The 16,090-nt window shown below is 40.6% G+C and overlaps 2 protein-coding genes across 2 annotated transcripts; one reads left to right on the top strand and one right to left on the bottom strand.

The window, feature by feature from the left end:
* The first annotated feature begins 389 nt into the window (after positions 1–389).
* Positions 390–5,661, top strand: rsph9 (radial spoke head component 9). The gene is made up of 5 exons (XM_073493481.1): positions 390–705; positions 795–936; positions 1,418–1,547; positions 1,834–1,980; positions 5,501–5,661. Exons 1-5 carry the CDS (start codon positions 479–481, stop codon positions 5,659–5,661), a joined length of 807 nt encoding a protein of 268 aa, XP_073349582.1. The 5' UTR covers positions 390–478.
* A 150-nt stretch (positions 5,662–5,811) lies between these two features.
* On the bottom strand, positions 5,812–9,787 carry mrps18a (mitochondrial ribosomal protein S18A). The gene is made up of 6 exons (XM_073493482.1): positions 9,628–9,787; positions 8,486–8,517; positions 7,656–7,760; positions 7,417–7,540; positions 6,452–6,524; positions 5,812–6,335 (listed from the first exon to the last, which is right to left on the bottom strand). The coding sequence occupies exons 1-6, from the start codon at positions 9,773–9,775 to the stop codon at positions 6,191–6,193; spliced, it is 627 nt and encodes a 208-aa protein (XP_073349583.1). The 5' UTR covers positions 9,776–9,787; the 3' UTR covers positions 5,812–6,190.
* Positions 9,788–16,090: the final 6,303 nt, after the last annotated feature.

The raw sequence follows: 16,090 nt of genomic DNA, 5'->3' as shown, positions 1-16,090 counted from the left end.
CAGTCTCGTGCATCTTTTCCCATCTCTGCAGCATCTGTAGTTTATTAATATTTACTCACTGTCTGCTTCTTCTGCAGACACACACTTGAGAAGCTGGGGCATGACGTCAGAGCAGAGTCGCGCGTGGCCTGGTTCGTGTAAACACCTCGAACAAACAAATGAGACGATAACCGATTTGTTTTGTTTCCGTTGTGACGGTGATAGCTAGTTCACTCGAGAGAAAGGAGTAAGTAATTGTGGTAAATGTAGTGTGAAATGACTCTCCCGTGAACTGCGGCATGTTTTTGTCCGTGTCAATAAAGCTTCTTGAATTGAACTGCATTGGAAAGGGGGCGTTGCTATGACGACAGTGCATAGCAACCACGTTTGTTGTCATGAGCGTCCGCACCTGAAGGGCTTTGGTTAGCTGCTACGTTAGCTAGCAAGTAGGTCGAAACAGCAGCTAAAGTGGCCGTTAAAGTAGTTTATTACACCAACAATGGACTCTAACTCGTTGTACTATTCTTTGGAGCTCGTTGCCGGAAGTGGACAGACTTTAAATGTTGAACAGAGAGCCGCTCTGCAGACCTCTCTGGTCATCCTCAAGAAGAACTACAAATTCAGTCGAGTCCTGTTTTGGGGGAAAATACTGGGATTAAATGAGGATTACTTTATCGCTCAGGGGAGAGGAGAAGATGAGATGCAGGACAAAAAGTATCTCTACAGGTGAGTTAACTGTGATTCTTGAAGGAGATTCAATCATGGACCTGTAACTAGGAGTCAGTGGCCTTACTTCCTGTCTGTGTCATCTCTAGTTTCAACTGCATGGACTGGTTCCTGCTCCCCAGCACGACAGACTCCATGATCCAGGAAGTGTCCGCAGCTGCAAAGGGTCGATTCATTGGAGATCCCTCACATGTGTACGGGCAAGGAGAGAGCGATGAGGAGAAGCTGGAGGTAAAAATGATTGACTCTCTGTAGTTGTTAGTTAGCAGAGTGAAAATATTGAGCTGTCAGATTAAAAACTCAAGACAAACTGCTTCCCGTTCAAATGTTATTATAGTGTTCAGCAGCACTACATCACAACAAATGATCCTGTAGGTTTAAAAACATAAATCATCCATCTACTGTTATCTAAAGACAAATATTATAGCAGAGCATTATGCAGTTGAGCAGTAACTAAAGCCAAAATAAGGATGGATGTGGGACCAAAATTAACAGTGAAAAAGAAAACAAAACTGCAGACAGTGTCCTTCTTTTGCCAACAGATATATTACGACAGACAAACTGAGGTCAGCTTTTTCTGCAGCAAACAAGAGTTTTTATTCATGAAGATTTAGTGCAAAAAAAAAAAAAACCTCACTGATGTATTTTTCCTGGCTGATACCAATGCTAGACATGAAAATCCAGCTTGGTGATGGACTGTTCTTGGTTTCAGAGCAAAGTCAAAGAGGAGAGCAGGCTGGCAGTGACGGTTCATCAGATCGATGAGGAAGTGTCTGTGGTACCACGTGGCGCCTTCATCAAGAGTCCACATGGCCTCGTTCAGATCAACCGCAGCTTTGGTGGTAAATATACATTAGTCTGTGACATGGTGTGTGGGCCTGTGTGTCATTGTGGCACATTAACATTAGTGTGAATGACCCTGAGGTGTTTCATAAAGCATAAAATGTAGTATTTATTTTAATTGGAACGATACCATAAACAACATTTTGGGAAATATTTCACAGCACTTCTCAATATTATTTTGTTAGTTTGGTCATCCTGCTTTGTACAACATATGCATGTTCAAGTATATTTTGACATCGTCCATACAGTTTGAATTAAATGCCAGTTATGTGCGTTGCTCCTCAGGGCTGTCTGACTCAGAAGCAGGGAAGCTTGACAACTACCTTCACTTCAGCGAACCAAAGAATCTGAAGAAGAAATCCATCCTGGAAATGGCTGACTTGAACCCAGCTATTGATTTCCTGGATGTATTGAGTGATGACATTCCTAAAGGTAAAACCACAGAGTTATCACATGTCATCCACTTGTTTCATCACATATTAACAAATGTCATATTTTACAAGATTTGTTGCAAGTATTGAAGCAACCCAGTCGCCAGAGTAAATGTTCACAATGTACTTTTCTGCAAACCACAGATAGGTTGAAACTTCAATTTCTTTATGTTGGAACTAACATTTCTTTAGGTTTCTTTCTGAGTTTGTGTTACCCTGTGACACAGTTGTTACAGTTTGCTTGTATACCGAGCTTATAGACAGTGTGCGTATAACAATGCCTTTTCACAACCATCTACAAAGATATATAATGAAAAATATATATACTTGTATTTTATATCTTACACACAAACTACTTCCAGGCAGTGAGCACCATGTTAATTGACCAAACCCATCCATGCTCTACTTGAGATTTCCCAAGGTTATAAACATCCGATTTTGGTGCCATAAACTCGGCGGGAAATTTACCTCAGGTCTCATAAAAATATCCAGTAGTTTCACACTTACACATGTTGAAACACAGTGTAACTAACGCCTAACTCCACCACCACCCCTTCTCCCTCTCAACGTGAAAGTCAGGCCATAAACATGTGACCGTGCATTGCAGAAACTTTAACTGCCAACATTTTATTCTGGCGAGGGGCTGGTTGAAGTAAATGAACACTTCACAATCTTTTTTTATCTTATTATCATTGAGCTCATTGAGAGGTTATGAAAGCAGTAAATCAAACCAGTTCACAAAGGTTCAACCTATTGGAGCCATTAACACACAGTTGTTATGAGCATGGACTAGTGTTTATGAGGCCTTCACAATTTCAGTGAATCAACGTCAGGTTTTTCTCATTTATTCTGTCCCAACTGCCATGCTACATTACAGCCTGATGAGGTGTGATGTTAGCACAAATGATTATGTTGATTCAGCTGACTGAAAGTCAATAGGGGTTTCTTCCAAGTAAGAACAACTGAATCATGTTAACAGTAAAATGAATGAATGAATTCCTAAAAACCTCTGATGTCAGCCTACCACAGGTTTTCTGGGAATATGTTGGAAGAATTCCCCTTTTACTTTGCCCGTCACTGAGTTTTTTTCATGCAGCGGCCTCTGTTGGATTAGACATATCTGGGATCTCGTATTCTGGGCCCACATACTGAGTCAGGCCTGAAGTCCTCCAAAGGGAAACTACAGATATTCTAATATTGTCTTTTTCCCACAAAACTGATTTCGTGATGAAGATAAAAACAAAAGAGAAACCTGCAGAAGATGGAAAGAGTCCAACCAGAGGCCAAACTGCTGTTAAATGTGACTCATTCTACTGGAAATCAGGCTAAAACAGTTCAAGTAATAATATAAGTGGTTTAGCCGGTTTTAGCTCATTTATGAGAAATTATTACTGCTAATCAGTGATGGACAGTAACTAAGTACATTTACTCAAGTACTGCATCTTTATACTTCTACTCCACCACATCTCAGAGGTGGATATTGTACTTTTTACTCCACTTACTTTACAGTATTACAACTTTTCATACCCTTTCTGTCCAGTGAAAAGCACGTATCTCCAAATTTGGGGATCTTTTTTATGTGCTTTTTTTCTGATAAACTAAAGCATGTTTTGTGTTCCTTTTATGGATTGGGACTACTTCTTAAAGGGTAACTCCACCAATTTTACACATTAAAGTGTGTTTACAGGTCTTGGGAAGTACTACTGCATATGTGAACGTAGCACAAAACTTTTTGGTGCTCCAGAGAAAGCTGTAATGTAATGATGAATTGCCTTCAGTGAGTAGCATTTAGGGTAATGCATGCACCAGGTTTTTGAAAAGCAGTCCACTGGTTTAGCATTGCACTCCTCATGTACATTTTATACAGATATAGAAGAACCAGAGATATCACTTTTTTTTATTCTACGCATTCTTCTTTGTCCTGTAAACACACTTTAATGTGTAAAATTGGTGGGGTAACCCTTTGAGCTAAATATACTTTATAAAAAAAAACCTTGGATTGGCTGGATGCATCATCACAAAGCTGAAAACAGGTTCTCAAGGACAGCTGCGCAACAAACATACGATATTATAGGATATGATGAATTGCTGTAGATTAAACTGCCAATCAATATGTAAAATATTTAAAATTAGCTCGACCATAAACATCTACAGCAATAAAATGTAATGTACACATTAATGCAGCAGTAATGTGAACCAAAAACAATGACAGGGAACTCTTTGATGCCCAATTACTACTTTTACTTTTGATACTTAAAACATTTCTTGCTGATAATACTGATAATAGAGATTAATAGTTTTAAATGCAGGACTTATACTTATTGTAGTATTGTAGACAGGCTTTCAAAATGTTGCGACAATGATCCTGCAGAGACTTGCTTTCTTGAGATGGATTTTCCTTTCATTTTTTATTGTTGGTCAAATACTTGATTGCGTGCGAATAGCTGAAAGCATGAAATAATGAGGAAGAGTCTCTCATGTTTACTTGTTCAAAATCTGGTGGGAAAATGAGACATTTCTAGTGAACACTATTACACATGTTGGAAAAATGAAACCCAGGAGACGAACAATAAACACTTGATAACTGTGAAAAGAAGAATGTGAATATAGTCGTGTTTAGCAAGTTAACTTGGTTGCTGAGCTGGATGTCCTCCAGGCGACAGTGAATGTAGATCGAGTGAGGATCTGGACTTGCAAGTGTAAGAAAAACAGTTTAGCGCCCGTAACCAAACGTGCAACAACAGATGTCTGATTTAAGAGGGCTTCCACATGTGTATATGTTTGTGTGTGTTCCTTGAGTTGATGCGGATGTCAGTGGTGTCATCGCTGCAGCGGACATTACACAGCTGTCTCAATGCCACACTCGCTGCAGCCGTCTGAACGGCAGATCACGAGTTTGCTGGAAAGGAGAAAGAGCTTTAAAAAAATTAAGGGGACTCTGGGGGAAATGCGGTATGATGCATCTGCGCCAGAAGACAGGTGCTTTCCTCTGAGACCCTGAGTCGGGCTCTCCCTCTTTTCCACAACAATCCTGTGAACTGTTTGCAACTCCTGATTTACAGCTTTAGGTTTCTCCTCCTGCAGCAGCACAGATATAACCTGGACACCATATGTTGCACACTAGATACCAAACTTCTAGTCAGTTTGGCTCTTAGTTGGATCCAAAGAAAAGTGATGCAACAACTATGTAATTCATCACAATCATCTCCCTTTTCTGTAAGAGAAGGGCTTTATGTTTACATAGTAGCAGATCCAATTCTTGTTCTCAATTCCCCAGGTCTTCATGGTCGCACCCTAACATATTGAGAAACAGGTTTAGACTGTACATATCAAAAGCACAAAGGGTTGATTTATTGGAGTATCCCATGGCTGCTTCTAGCATGTGAACAGTATAATGTTCTTGGACTTGAAAAGAAAGATTAAAGCAGCTTTGATTTCAATTCAGCTCAGAGAACAAGACGTGACAGCCTCCTGCGTTTAACATCACTTGTTTACAGAAAGTCTTCTTTGTTTGTGTGTAGGGTCATGGAGTCTTCAGTGTGAATGTGCCGGCAGAGTGTGCGTGCTTCGCAGTCTGTTTTGGCTCGGCCTGACCTCCTACCATGTGCCAATGACGCCACAGCATGGTTACATCTACATCGGGGATGGGACCAAGAATCTAGACCTTCCCTTCATGCTATGAAAAGAGACATCTTACACTTCTTTCAAGCTACAAAGTCCTAATTTCTCCGTTAATCACATTGAACTTCAAAATGTATTAAATGCAAACATTCTGCAGGACTTTATGTTTGTCTTATCTTAAAACAAATAAACTGAAGAGGTCCAGTCATGCTCTTTTTGTTCCATTAAGCCCTCGTCAAAACACATGTTGAGAGCATTTTATTTGCACATTTGTGTTGCCTTGAGTATACACAGTCAACATACCACCTACTTTGAAACTGTAACATTGACCCAGCTGATGCTCGCATTAAGTTGCGGCAGAGTTCACTTCAAAGGCTTTTGGAGACAGAATGGATGGTTCTGGGTGGGGCTGAGCATGATTCATTATCAGCGTGACGCACCTTTATAAACAAAAGGTAGTATAAATACAGATGGATGAAGCTTTTAGGCCTATTCCCAGGGCAGTGTGACAGAAGTCATACCACTTGGATATAAAAGGGCCCACCCACTCTGGTGCAGTTGCTGCACCGATTCGTCAGACTCTCTGTCCTTCAGTGTTTTATGTAAAGGGGCTTGACGCTGTAGCGCACATTGTCCTTCAGTGCTGGGTCGCCAACTGGCATGCGCTTCTTACACCACTTCAGTCCAGGTTTATAGATGGGTTTCACCGTGTCAGTGGACCAGCGGGTCAGGTATCTGTACAACAAACAACACATGTGGATGATTCAATTAAATAGTTGTACAGAGACCGGTGCTAAAGATTGATACATTATGGTGAGAGGCACACATATAAGCAGACATGAATACATTACCTGTTTAGTTGGGGCTTAGGCCTCTTTGGGACATGGCCCTCTGGAAGTTTGGGTTTGTGGTCAGGCAGCAGACCTTCAACACAGAAAAGCAAGTCATGTTTATATACTTCATGCAAAACAGACCATCATGAGTGAAGCAGGTTCAGAAAGGTACAGCAGGAGAATTTACTGGGTTCTATTGGTGCCACATATTCACACAGCCAATTAGGAACTAGTACAGTTGAACCAACTAACCAGCAGTTTAATAAACTAATAGTCAAGTAATCAGGAGAAGAAGTAATTGAAAAGAAATTGTCAACAAATTTGATAACTGATGACGAATTTATCAAGCAAATGCCGCAAAATTGGCTCAATCTAGTTCTCAATTGTGAGGATTAGCTGCATTTCTGTTTTATATCAATCAAAAATGATTGACTGATTAAATGGCCATAAAAACAACCATTAACTGCAGACATGAAAAAAAAAAAAAAATCAATATATCCAGCATCATGGTAGATAAACTTCAGCTTCCACATGACCTGTATTTGAAACAGGGTTTCCACACTAAACATCAAATTCAAGGACTTTTTCAGGACTTTCAAATTTAGGGACCCCTAACATGGCAAAGTTTAAGACACAGATCAAGATTTATTACTGTTACAACACAGAGAGATAATAAGAACTAGCAGGCTTTAAGATTCGCCTGACGTGAGCTTTCTTACTTGCTTGCCCTAACCTGCATCATTCTACCTCGTGCACGCATGTGACCATCGCATTTCTCGAGGCATGCTGTCCATGTAGCCTATTAACGAACGTTTACTAATTTAAAAAATATCAGAGGATTGTCAATCAAGCACTCCCAATGACCCATATCTATTTAGGCCTGTTCTCAAATTCACAAACTTTCAAGGATATTAAGGACCCATGGGAATCTTGTTGAAATTGCGGAAATCTAAAAAAAAACAGGGGCAGGCAGCAGCACTGACCTGCTCTGTGGGCCATCTGCACACAGATGGCAATCTTGCGATGTTCCTCCAGACACAGACCGGTGATCTTCCTGGGCAACATCCCTCCATCTGACCGGATGAACTGACTGAGCAACAAGACATCCTGCAGGAGGTTAAACAAAATAATGAGAAAGAAAAGCAGGCTTTTTAGAACAGCTGATACACTTTCCATAATGTCTCAGATGATTTGGTCACTGCATGCTTGTGGACACATTTACCGTGTAGTTGTATTTCTGCTGCAGGTTCCACCTGTAGATAGGACACTTGGCTGTGGGGTTTGGAGGCTGTGGTGCTGCTGGAATGTCCAGTATTTGTCCTTCAATCTGAAAGACGATTCATATGACTACTGTTAGTGCAATCATAAGCTTGTCAGGTATTACTTAATATTTACATATACATTAAGAGGAAGACTTTTTCAAAGTCCTTCTCTCCTACCACAATGTGTTAACTGGTGGTTATAAAGGTGTTCTCACATGTGACAGAGTCTCTCCGTTGGAAAACAAAGTGAAACGGATGCTTAAACGCTCTGTGCTGCTCTCGGGATGCTATGGTGCAGTCTTAACCTTAAACCCGCACCTTCAAAATATAAATGTTGTGTAAAATGTCTCCAACCTGAAAGGCTCTACTATAAAGATTTTAAAAATTGATTTAAGACATACTCTGACAGTGCAAAGCATCTTTTTTGTCTCCCCCCAGCTGCATGTCAAAGTGTCCTTGAGCAAGATACTGAACCCTAAATTGCTCCTGATGAGCAGTTGTCACCTTGCAAGGCAGCCTCTGCCATCAGTGTATGAATGTGTGTGTGAATGGGTGAAATTGACAAGTGTTGTAAAGCGCTTTAAGTGGTCAGTAGACTGGAAAAGCGCTATAGAAATGCAAGTCCATTTCCATTTATAAAAAACATTAGACATTAATTGTCTTATTATAAAACCCCCCAAAAATACTGGATGTGAATCAAAACTGTTAGCAGGCCACATATCAAACACTAAAGATGATAGAAAGCATGTACAATATCATCAGCTTCACATCACAGCCCGGTTTTACATACCATTGTTGTTTTGTTGTCTTGTTTCTCCACCACTGTAAAACAGACATTATATGACATTAGATTTTATTCTAATATTACTATTTTTCTTCACTGCCTTCCTAATATGTTGAGTGATTATGGTGCCAGGTGAAACAGTCATTAGTCACACTTTGATTTAGCTTGCTATCTCTAGCTTATATCTTTTAACACATGCTGTTTACCTACAGGAAAAAGACTCCCGCACACTGTCCACTTCACTTGCAATTTAGTTAAATGACAACAGCATTTCTGTACTTAGACCTTCACCAGGTTATCTTACTAAGTACCAAGTAGGGTTGTGGACTCGTGTGGACCAAGCAGGCCACACCACAAACACCTGGACCAACAAATATGCACCACTGAATGAAAACCTTTTGTTTCCTAAAACATCATAACAGGAAAAGTTCATGTATCAATCAGTGTGTGTGTGTTCACAATAGAAATAGTACAACAGTATAAATGTAATACAAAAGTAGCTTAGAGCTTAATATATCTTCAAGAGCCTGTCCTTGACACAAAGGACATACAATTAGGCAAATATAGTATGGTGAGGAAGTATAAAATAGCAGAAAAATGTTAATACTCAAGTAAAATGCCTGAGTTCATTCCATCACTGGTTATTTGAAATGTTGCAAGTGAATATCGACCCAAATATCGGTTTTCAGTCTCCTTGATATTTGTAGGTCCTGAAAAAACCACATCAGTCGACCGTACAGAAGTGTAGAAATACTTATATAAACAGACCACCAATTTCGTGTCATTTGAAGTACGAAGGACGAATAGAAGAAAACATGAAACTTATTAAATTAAACTTCAGGCAGGGACCTGCTACACACTTTACTCTTGATTAACGTGACAACTTCTGTCACAACACACCAAATGCAGCAGTGTGGCTTCAGGCAAACAGCTAGCTATGCGTTGACATTATTTTTTCATCTTTGTTGCTGCTTTTGCGATGAAGCGGGGCACTTTTCATCGGAGGAGCATGTTCAACACAGGTCTTTCTGCCTCAAAGACGAAACAACCCTGCTAACGTGTTGTTATTAGGTTAAAATGCTAGCTAGCTAGCATAGCTTTTCTAGCATCGCCGGGCTAAAATCTTAACTTTTGCGGACAAGTCTCACCTCGGCGGATCCCTCGGCTCTGAATGGCTAAAGCCGGTAGCTGCGGGACATTTATCCGCTGATGAACCTTCACGTTGGGACATGTGGCACCTACTTTTAAGCCCGCAAACGAGGTCCACACAGACCTCAACATACTGCGGGCCGCCATGTTTAATTCTTGACCTTCTCCTTCGTCTCTTCCTGTCTGGTAGTCTCGCGAGAACGAAAACAGCGACGCCCCCGGTGAATACCTGTCATTACACCAACGTTGAGCGAACACCAGGCAGAAGTAGGTTACACAAGTAAATAAATCAACTTAAATAGCCCTCATATCCGTGTGTGACTGATGCTTGTTTGTGTTTAATGTACTGGCTTGATAAATATGGCTGCATGGCCAAGAGGAAATTCCTTTTCAAGTGCAGATAAAGGCTTTATGATCCTTTATCAAAAGCTTTCCCTGATAGGACAAACATATTATGAGCCAAGATCGAGATCTAATTAATTACAAATACATACAAAACAAATTGCAGCACATTATCAAATAGAATTAATCACAAGGGGGGGAAAACAAGGAGAGAAAGGAAGGAATGGCATGTTGTTGAGATGTATCTAAGGCGAGGGAGAAGGCCGAAGAAGAGATGATAGTGATATCCAGATCAACGAGAGAGCCCTCAGAGAAATCAGTGTAAAAAAACAAGAATGTATTTGTCTACAAGGGAGGTTTTAACCTAACATGTAAGTGCATAGGAACATAAATCCTTCAGTCTATATGATAAACTGCAGCATGTAGGCTATCTTTGTGTCCTACAGAAACTTTAATCCCTGTTTTGCTTTTGTTTAGATGCTCAGAGTTCACAACAAAGGGTCCCTGTTCATGCCTCCATTGATACCACACTCATCAGATGAAGGTATGAGAGGCACCTAGAGGAGCAGTGTAGGAACATGCCAAACTTTTGTTGCAGAATAAAGAAGATACAGGTAGATCCTCCATGCCCAGATAAACTCAGAGACTCAGAGAAGATAAAGAGTTTAGATGTTTGATAGTGTTATCAAGGGGAACACTGTGCCATTGTCCAGTTGTCGTGTTTTTGTTTGCTTTTTTTTTTTTTGCAGGATTTATCTCATGACTTCATCTGTATGCAAAGAGACGGCCTTAAGAAAGCCGAAGCAGACTGTACTAATGGAAAACAACAGAAAAGTCCTTTCTTAGATACAGTAAAATACATTTATTGAACTTTTTCAATTTTCCAAATCAAAACTATATAAAACATTAAGCTGGCCTTGAGCTTTATGGGTTAGAGAGGTCAAAATATCACAACAACTCACAAACTGATGTCAGAGAGTAAACCCAGCTATGAGGTCATTTGACCACAAGTAGTGCTATGGAGCATTGTTTTCACAAGTGGGGCTGTGTTTTGTTTAGTATTTTGCATGTGCACAAGGATGCACAGGAACAAGCACAAGTACTCAGGTGTTTTGATACATTCATTCCAATGGTTGACAATTGGTGGCAAGTAAGAAGAAAATTTTAATAAACATATTTTATGTTTGGCAATAGACAAGTTTTTGCTTAAACTTATCTATATGAAGTAAATTTTAATTGCACAACATAATGGCTATCAGCATTAAGATTGTTTCTGTATACATTTTCCTTTCACTTTTACATTTTCTCTGCCACCGGGCACAAAATCTTCTTGGAAAATGAAGGCTGACTGGTATCATTTCTATCTGCCTCACCTCTCTGTTATAGACTAAACGAATGAATAATCTTACATTTTGCCCTGTGTTTTTGCAGCAGCAGCACCAACAATTTCTGCGATGTAAAAAAATAATAAATTGACTTGAATATAATCACCTGAAGATGCTAAGGAAAGAAAAAAATGCCTATTTCCACTTCAAGTGTACAAAACCATTAGCTAGGTAGCGTTATCGACGTTGGCATTAGCTAGGTAGCGTTAGCAACATTAGCTACAACCACTTGAGGGGAAAGATGTATCGAACAACAGCGGTGTTGTGATGTGAATGCGATGGTGGGGGGAGATGGAATGCCACGTAATGTGGCTGAATGCTATCAATAACACCTTTAGGTTTTTATCGTCATCATAGTCATCAATTTAATTACAGATCTATGTTATTGACGTCCAGACAAAGTGAAGATTCAAGCTATTGGGATGTAAAGAACAACTTCAATGTGACACACAGTAGACATTAAACGGGGTCATTAGGTTATGTAAGCGGACTCGAGAACGTGCATCAAGTCACATCCTCTGGACTGCCGTGGAAAATCCAACCTAAAAAAAATCCACAGTCCAGCAGCATTAAACAACTTCAACAAATCATCCACAGGCTTGAATAGACAACTGAGAGGTACGGTTACATAGAGCCCCTTTAAGTTTTTCCCGTAACAACTTTCCAAGCACCGCATGACCTGACAATGACTCTTGTGTGTCTCTTCAACTGTTGGCTCAGCTGGTTAATTGTGAATGCAGCTTAGTAAACACAAGTAGAACACGTCAGGAGCATGTTCGCCATCGCGGTTGTTTGGTTTCACGGCCAAAAATGTGAACAATTTCTCAAACGCCAATCGAAACCGCGGAGCCTTAAAGAGCTGCGCACTGAGATGCAAATGGACTTCTGCGTTCATCTCGTCTTCAGAGCGGAGAGTAGATAGATAGAGATTACCGTCACCCTGCCGCCACAAAGGAAGCATTGTCTGAGTGATCAGGTCCCTTCGTCAAGGACACTTAAGCAGTCACATTCCTTAAGAGAAGCCCAAAAAATGGCATTTAAAGTGTCTGGCCACCTCCTCACAGGCTTTGATATTCAAATGAAACATGGCCCTGTACAAACAGGCGCCTCGGCCGAGGAAGAGGGGGGGAGAGTAAATCAGATAGGATTTCCCTCAGATGAAAAGAGCTCGTCTGACATTTTCACAGCGAGCGCTGAGGGACACTGAAGCAATGTTGGTTCGATGTCATGGTGGGAAGTTATTGCTATGTGGAAAAGGTTAGCGTCTTCACCCCCGCTTCCCGGGATAAACTGCTAAAACGCAGCATGGAACGAGCAGAAGAGCTGAGAGCGGAGCGAAGATGAGTGGGCACGGTCACATCACACAAAAACAAATCCAACCCACCCCGCCGCATTCCCCTTTTATTGTCACACTGGTCAGTTTGTTTTGCCTTGAATGTTTTGGTGAAGACTGAAGGGCCCCCGTCGACAGCGTCTGCTGAAGAGTCTAAACACAAAAAAAAGCCTGCGAGAGGGCCATAACAGCAACAGCGTGGGATCCGAGGAGCAGAATTTGAGTTGGTACCTTTAATCAAATTCGCTGAATTACACAATCTGACTTTTGAAGATTTCTCTCAGTGAGAACCGAAAGTTTTTCGACAGCACGCCTCATTCCCATGCTGATGGAATGTGTGGATTTGCTGCCATCCAAATTGATGGGCACAGTCTGGTATGCAATTAAGGCATAGCTGTCACTAAGAGGCTTTCCTGGGTGATTAACTTGTAAGGGCTGTTGCATCCAAGGAAGTCAACTGAACACAATTAGGCTATTTCAAGGGAACGGGTTTGGTTAAAGCCCCCCACTGCTCATAAGATGAGGTGAGGAGGAAGAAGCTTGCCAAAGCAGACAGCTGGAAACTGAGACGCAGGTTTCATCGACCAGTGGAGCTTGATCTTAAGAGTGACATCCAATGCAATTTGTTGCTCTGATGTCGGGTAGAGCTTTCTCGCAAGTGACATGAATCTTCATCCATCCAAGTACCGACGACCCCCCCTACCACCACCACCACCACCTCTTCTGTTTCTCAGTCCTCTCACTCACTGCCCTTCCCTAACTTATTTGGGTGTACGTGCTGAATGGCACCGGCTTCTTCAACCAATTCACCGCTCTTTGAAGAGCCTCTTATCCCAGTTTTCTCCCCCGCTTGGCCGTCTGACAGTGCCAGCTTCTGTCCTCGTCTCTCCCACTCGCTACACATACACACTGAGCGCGCCCAGAAATACACGTACACACACGTAAATGCATCTGCATCTGCCTTTCTCGTATGCATGCTTGGTGTCCGCAGCGGTGGAAGGCGATAAAAGAATTTACTTAAGCACTTTAATTAACTTGTACTTTGTATTTGCTGCTACTTTATACTTCTACTCAGCTTCAATCCAGTGGCTCATATTGAACTTTTTACCTAACTGCATTTATTCAATAAAATGTGTTACTACTTAAAGATCAAATACACAAAAATGTGAGTAGTTACTGAGGAGCAGTAAGGAATAAATCATGAACAACTAGATAGTTAATGAATCGTTAATAAGTAATTCCTGAATAACTGATTTTAGGACTATGTAGTAGATATTGACGAGCTACTGGAGAACAGACTGCAAGACACTACATTAATGAGTCATTAGGTAGTAATTAGTTCATAAATAATTGTGAATCAACAACCTGCCCACTTAATTCATGAGTTATTTCTGATTACTGAATCATTAATCGCTAGTCACAAGTAGTTACCCAACAGACTCATTAAGTACTAATTACTTAATCATTAGTTACTCTTTTTCCTGGGAGTTCACAATTAATTAATAGTTAATAACAGACCAGAGACAACAGGATTCTTAAAAAAAATGTTTTATAATAACGTATATGGATACTATATATCACAATAAAATAATAATATACTTTTGGTATATTTGGATGCTAATGCTTTTAGAAGTTTACTTAAGTTAAAACTTGAATGACTTTTACTAACATTGTTTTTCTACACTGTGTTTTGCTTCTTCTACTTAAGTACAAGATCTGAGTACTTCTCGGACTCCCACTACCCAGAGTCAGTACAATTTTCATGCAGGTTGCATTGCCTGTGATGCAACAGCTCCTTTGCTCCTGACTGGTCCTCTTCAAATGTTTGAAAACATTTTGTACTCTCTTTCTTCTCGCCGGGATGTAGTTTTTGTCTTAGTTTGGAACTGGTGCTGCACCTCCTGAGGTCCAGTCTCCTTTGGCTGAGTTGTGTTTGTCTGACCTTTTAAAGGGTCGCCCCCAGTGGCCAGGAACAGGGAAGTCAATTAAAGCGAGGGAGGGGGAGTCTGAGCAGAATGAGGAGACGACTGACAGCTAAAAGTCTGACCAGGGACTCTTTTCACTCCATCTGTTTTAGATAAAAGAATCATGTTTCACCTGTAGGAACAACAACAGACACATGAAATGATTCATATGGGCTCTGAAGGATATTTTAATGTGATACATGGCTATCATGCTGTGTTGATTTGTGCAGCACTGCCCACATCAGTTTCCCACCATGGCTACCTCTTCTCTTAACTTCCTCCGAGTGCATGTTGTCATGACGCCTGCAGAGGCATTCTCACATAGACCAGATGGTTTCCAGACAACTGCAGTCCCTTTTACCAAAAGACTGTCCACAGGCGATCATGTGACTAATGAGGTGACCATTTATATTATAGGAGCTACCAATTTTTTACTTTGTTTTCTTGAATTGCTAACTTTTCATCGCCTGCAATATATGCATGAATTTTACTCTTCAAGCTGATCTATTAAAGGAGACATATTATGCTCATTTTCAGGTTCATAATTTTATTTTGGGTTACTGCTAGAATAGGTTTACATGCTTAAGTGCTAAAAAACAACAACATTTTACTCATGCTGTCCATTGCTGCAACACTATATTTGCCCTCTGTCTGAAACGCTCTGTTTTAGCTCCTGTCCCTTTAAGGTCCCCCCTCCTGAATCTCCAGTCTGCTCTGATTGGTCAGCTCACACGTGCCTGAGCCAGCACCGCTAACAGCAACAGAGCAGCTGTGCTGAATCAATTCTTCCGTGCCAAACTAGCTGCTAGGCGTAAAATTCATGCAAATGTGTGACATGGTGACATAGTGTGATTACACAAAGTCACAGAATTAAAGGTGGAACTACTGACGAGGCGTTTCAGGAAAACTGGTGCTTTTTGGAGTAATAAAAGGTGTTTGCTAAGACTGAAAGTGATACATTTTTTAAAAAGTTGTGTGTTTAGCACCAAAACAATGCTGAAAGTCATTAGAAAGCTCTGTAGAGCTGAGGGGAACTGCAGAATCGGGTATTTATTACACTGTAAAATCTGAAAAAGTGATACTACTTTACTTAGTAATACTGAGCTAATCGGTTTCCTTTTAAGATTTCCAGTGTATGTGTTGAGAGCTGCTTTAAGACTGTTTCCATCATTTCTGTGGGAAAGGCCTGCTTTAACATCTGACCCAAACCTTTGATACTTTTGGCTCGACAGCTTTTTTTTTCTCTACCTTTAAACCATTTTTTATTTGTGAGATCTGTTGCCATGACGCTGTTTGAGTAAACTGTTTGTAGCTAAACAAACCAGGATTCTTGGCTTGATGTCGACCTGAGCTACTTCTAACCAGGTCACATCGTGCTGGATTTAGTTTTGTCTATTGATGTCTACGTTCTGTTGACATTTCCATGTTAAAGTCTCAT

The sequence above is a fragment of the Pagrus major genome, chromosome 22 (assembly GCF_040436345.1).
Source record: "Pagrus major chromosome 22, Pma_NU_1.0".
In the NCBI taxonomy this organism is placed as follows: Eukaryota; Metazoa; Chordata; class Actinopteri; order Spariformes; family Sparidae; genus Pagrus; species Pagrus major.
The sequence above is the reverse complement of the archived record's forward strand: the minus strand, read 5'-3'. Positions and strand labels throughout refer to the sequence as shown.

Excerpts from the sequence above, each read along its gene's own strand:
- rsph9 (XM_073493481.1), top strand. The coding sequence starts at position 479 with ATGGACTCTAACTCGTTGTACTATTCTTTGGAGCTCGTTGCCGGAAGT. Across the intron at positions 1,548-1,833 it reads GATCAACCGCAGCTTTGGTG|GGCTGTCTGACTCAGAAGCA; the intron begins GTAAATATACAT and ends GTTGCTCCTCAG. Across the intron at positions 1,981-5,500 it reads GAGTGATGACATTCCTAAAG|GGTCATGGAGTCTTCAGTGT; the intron begins GTAAAACCACAG and ends GTTTGTGTGTAG.
- mrps18a (XM_073493482.1), bottom strand. The coding sequence starts at position 9,775 with ATGGCGGCCCGCAGTATGTTGAGGTCTGTGTGGACCTCGTTTGCGGGC. Across the intron at positions 8,518-9,627 it reads GAGCCGAGGGATCCGCCGAG|TGGTGGAGAAACAAGACAAC; the intron begins GTGAGACTTGTC and ends TCTGTTTTACAG. Across the intron at positions 7,541-7,655 it reads AGCAGAAATACAACTACACG|GATGTCTTGTTGCTCAGTCA; the intron begins GTAAATGTGTCC and ends AACCTCCTGCAG.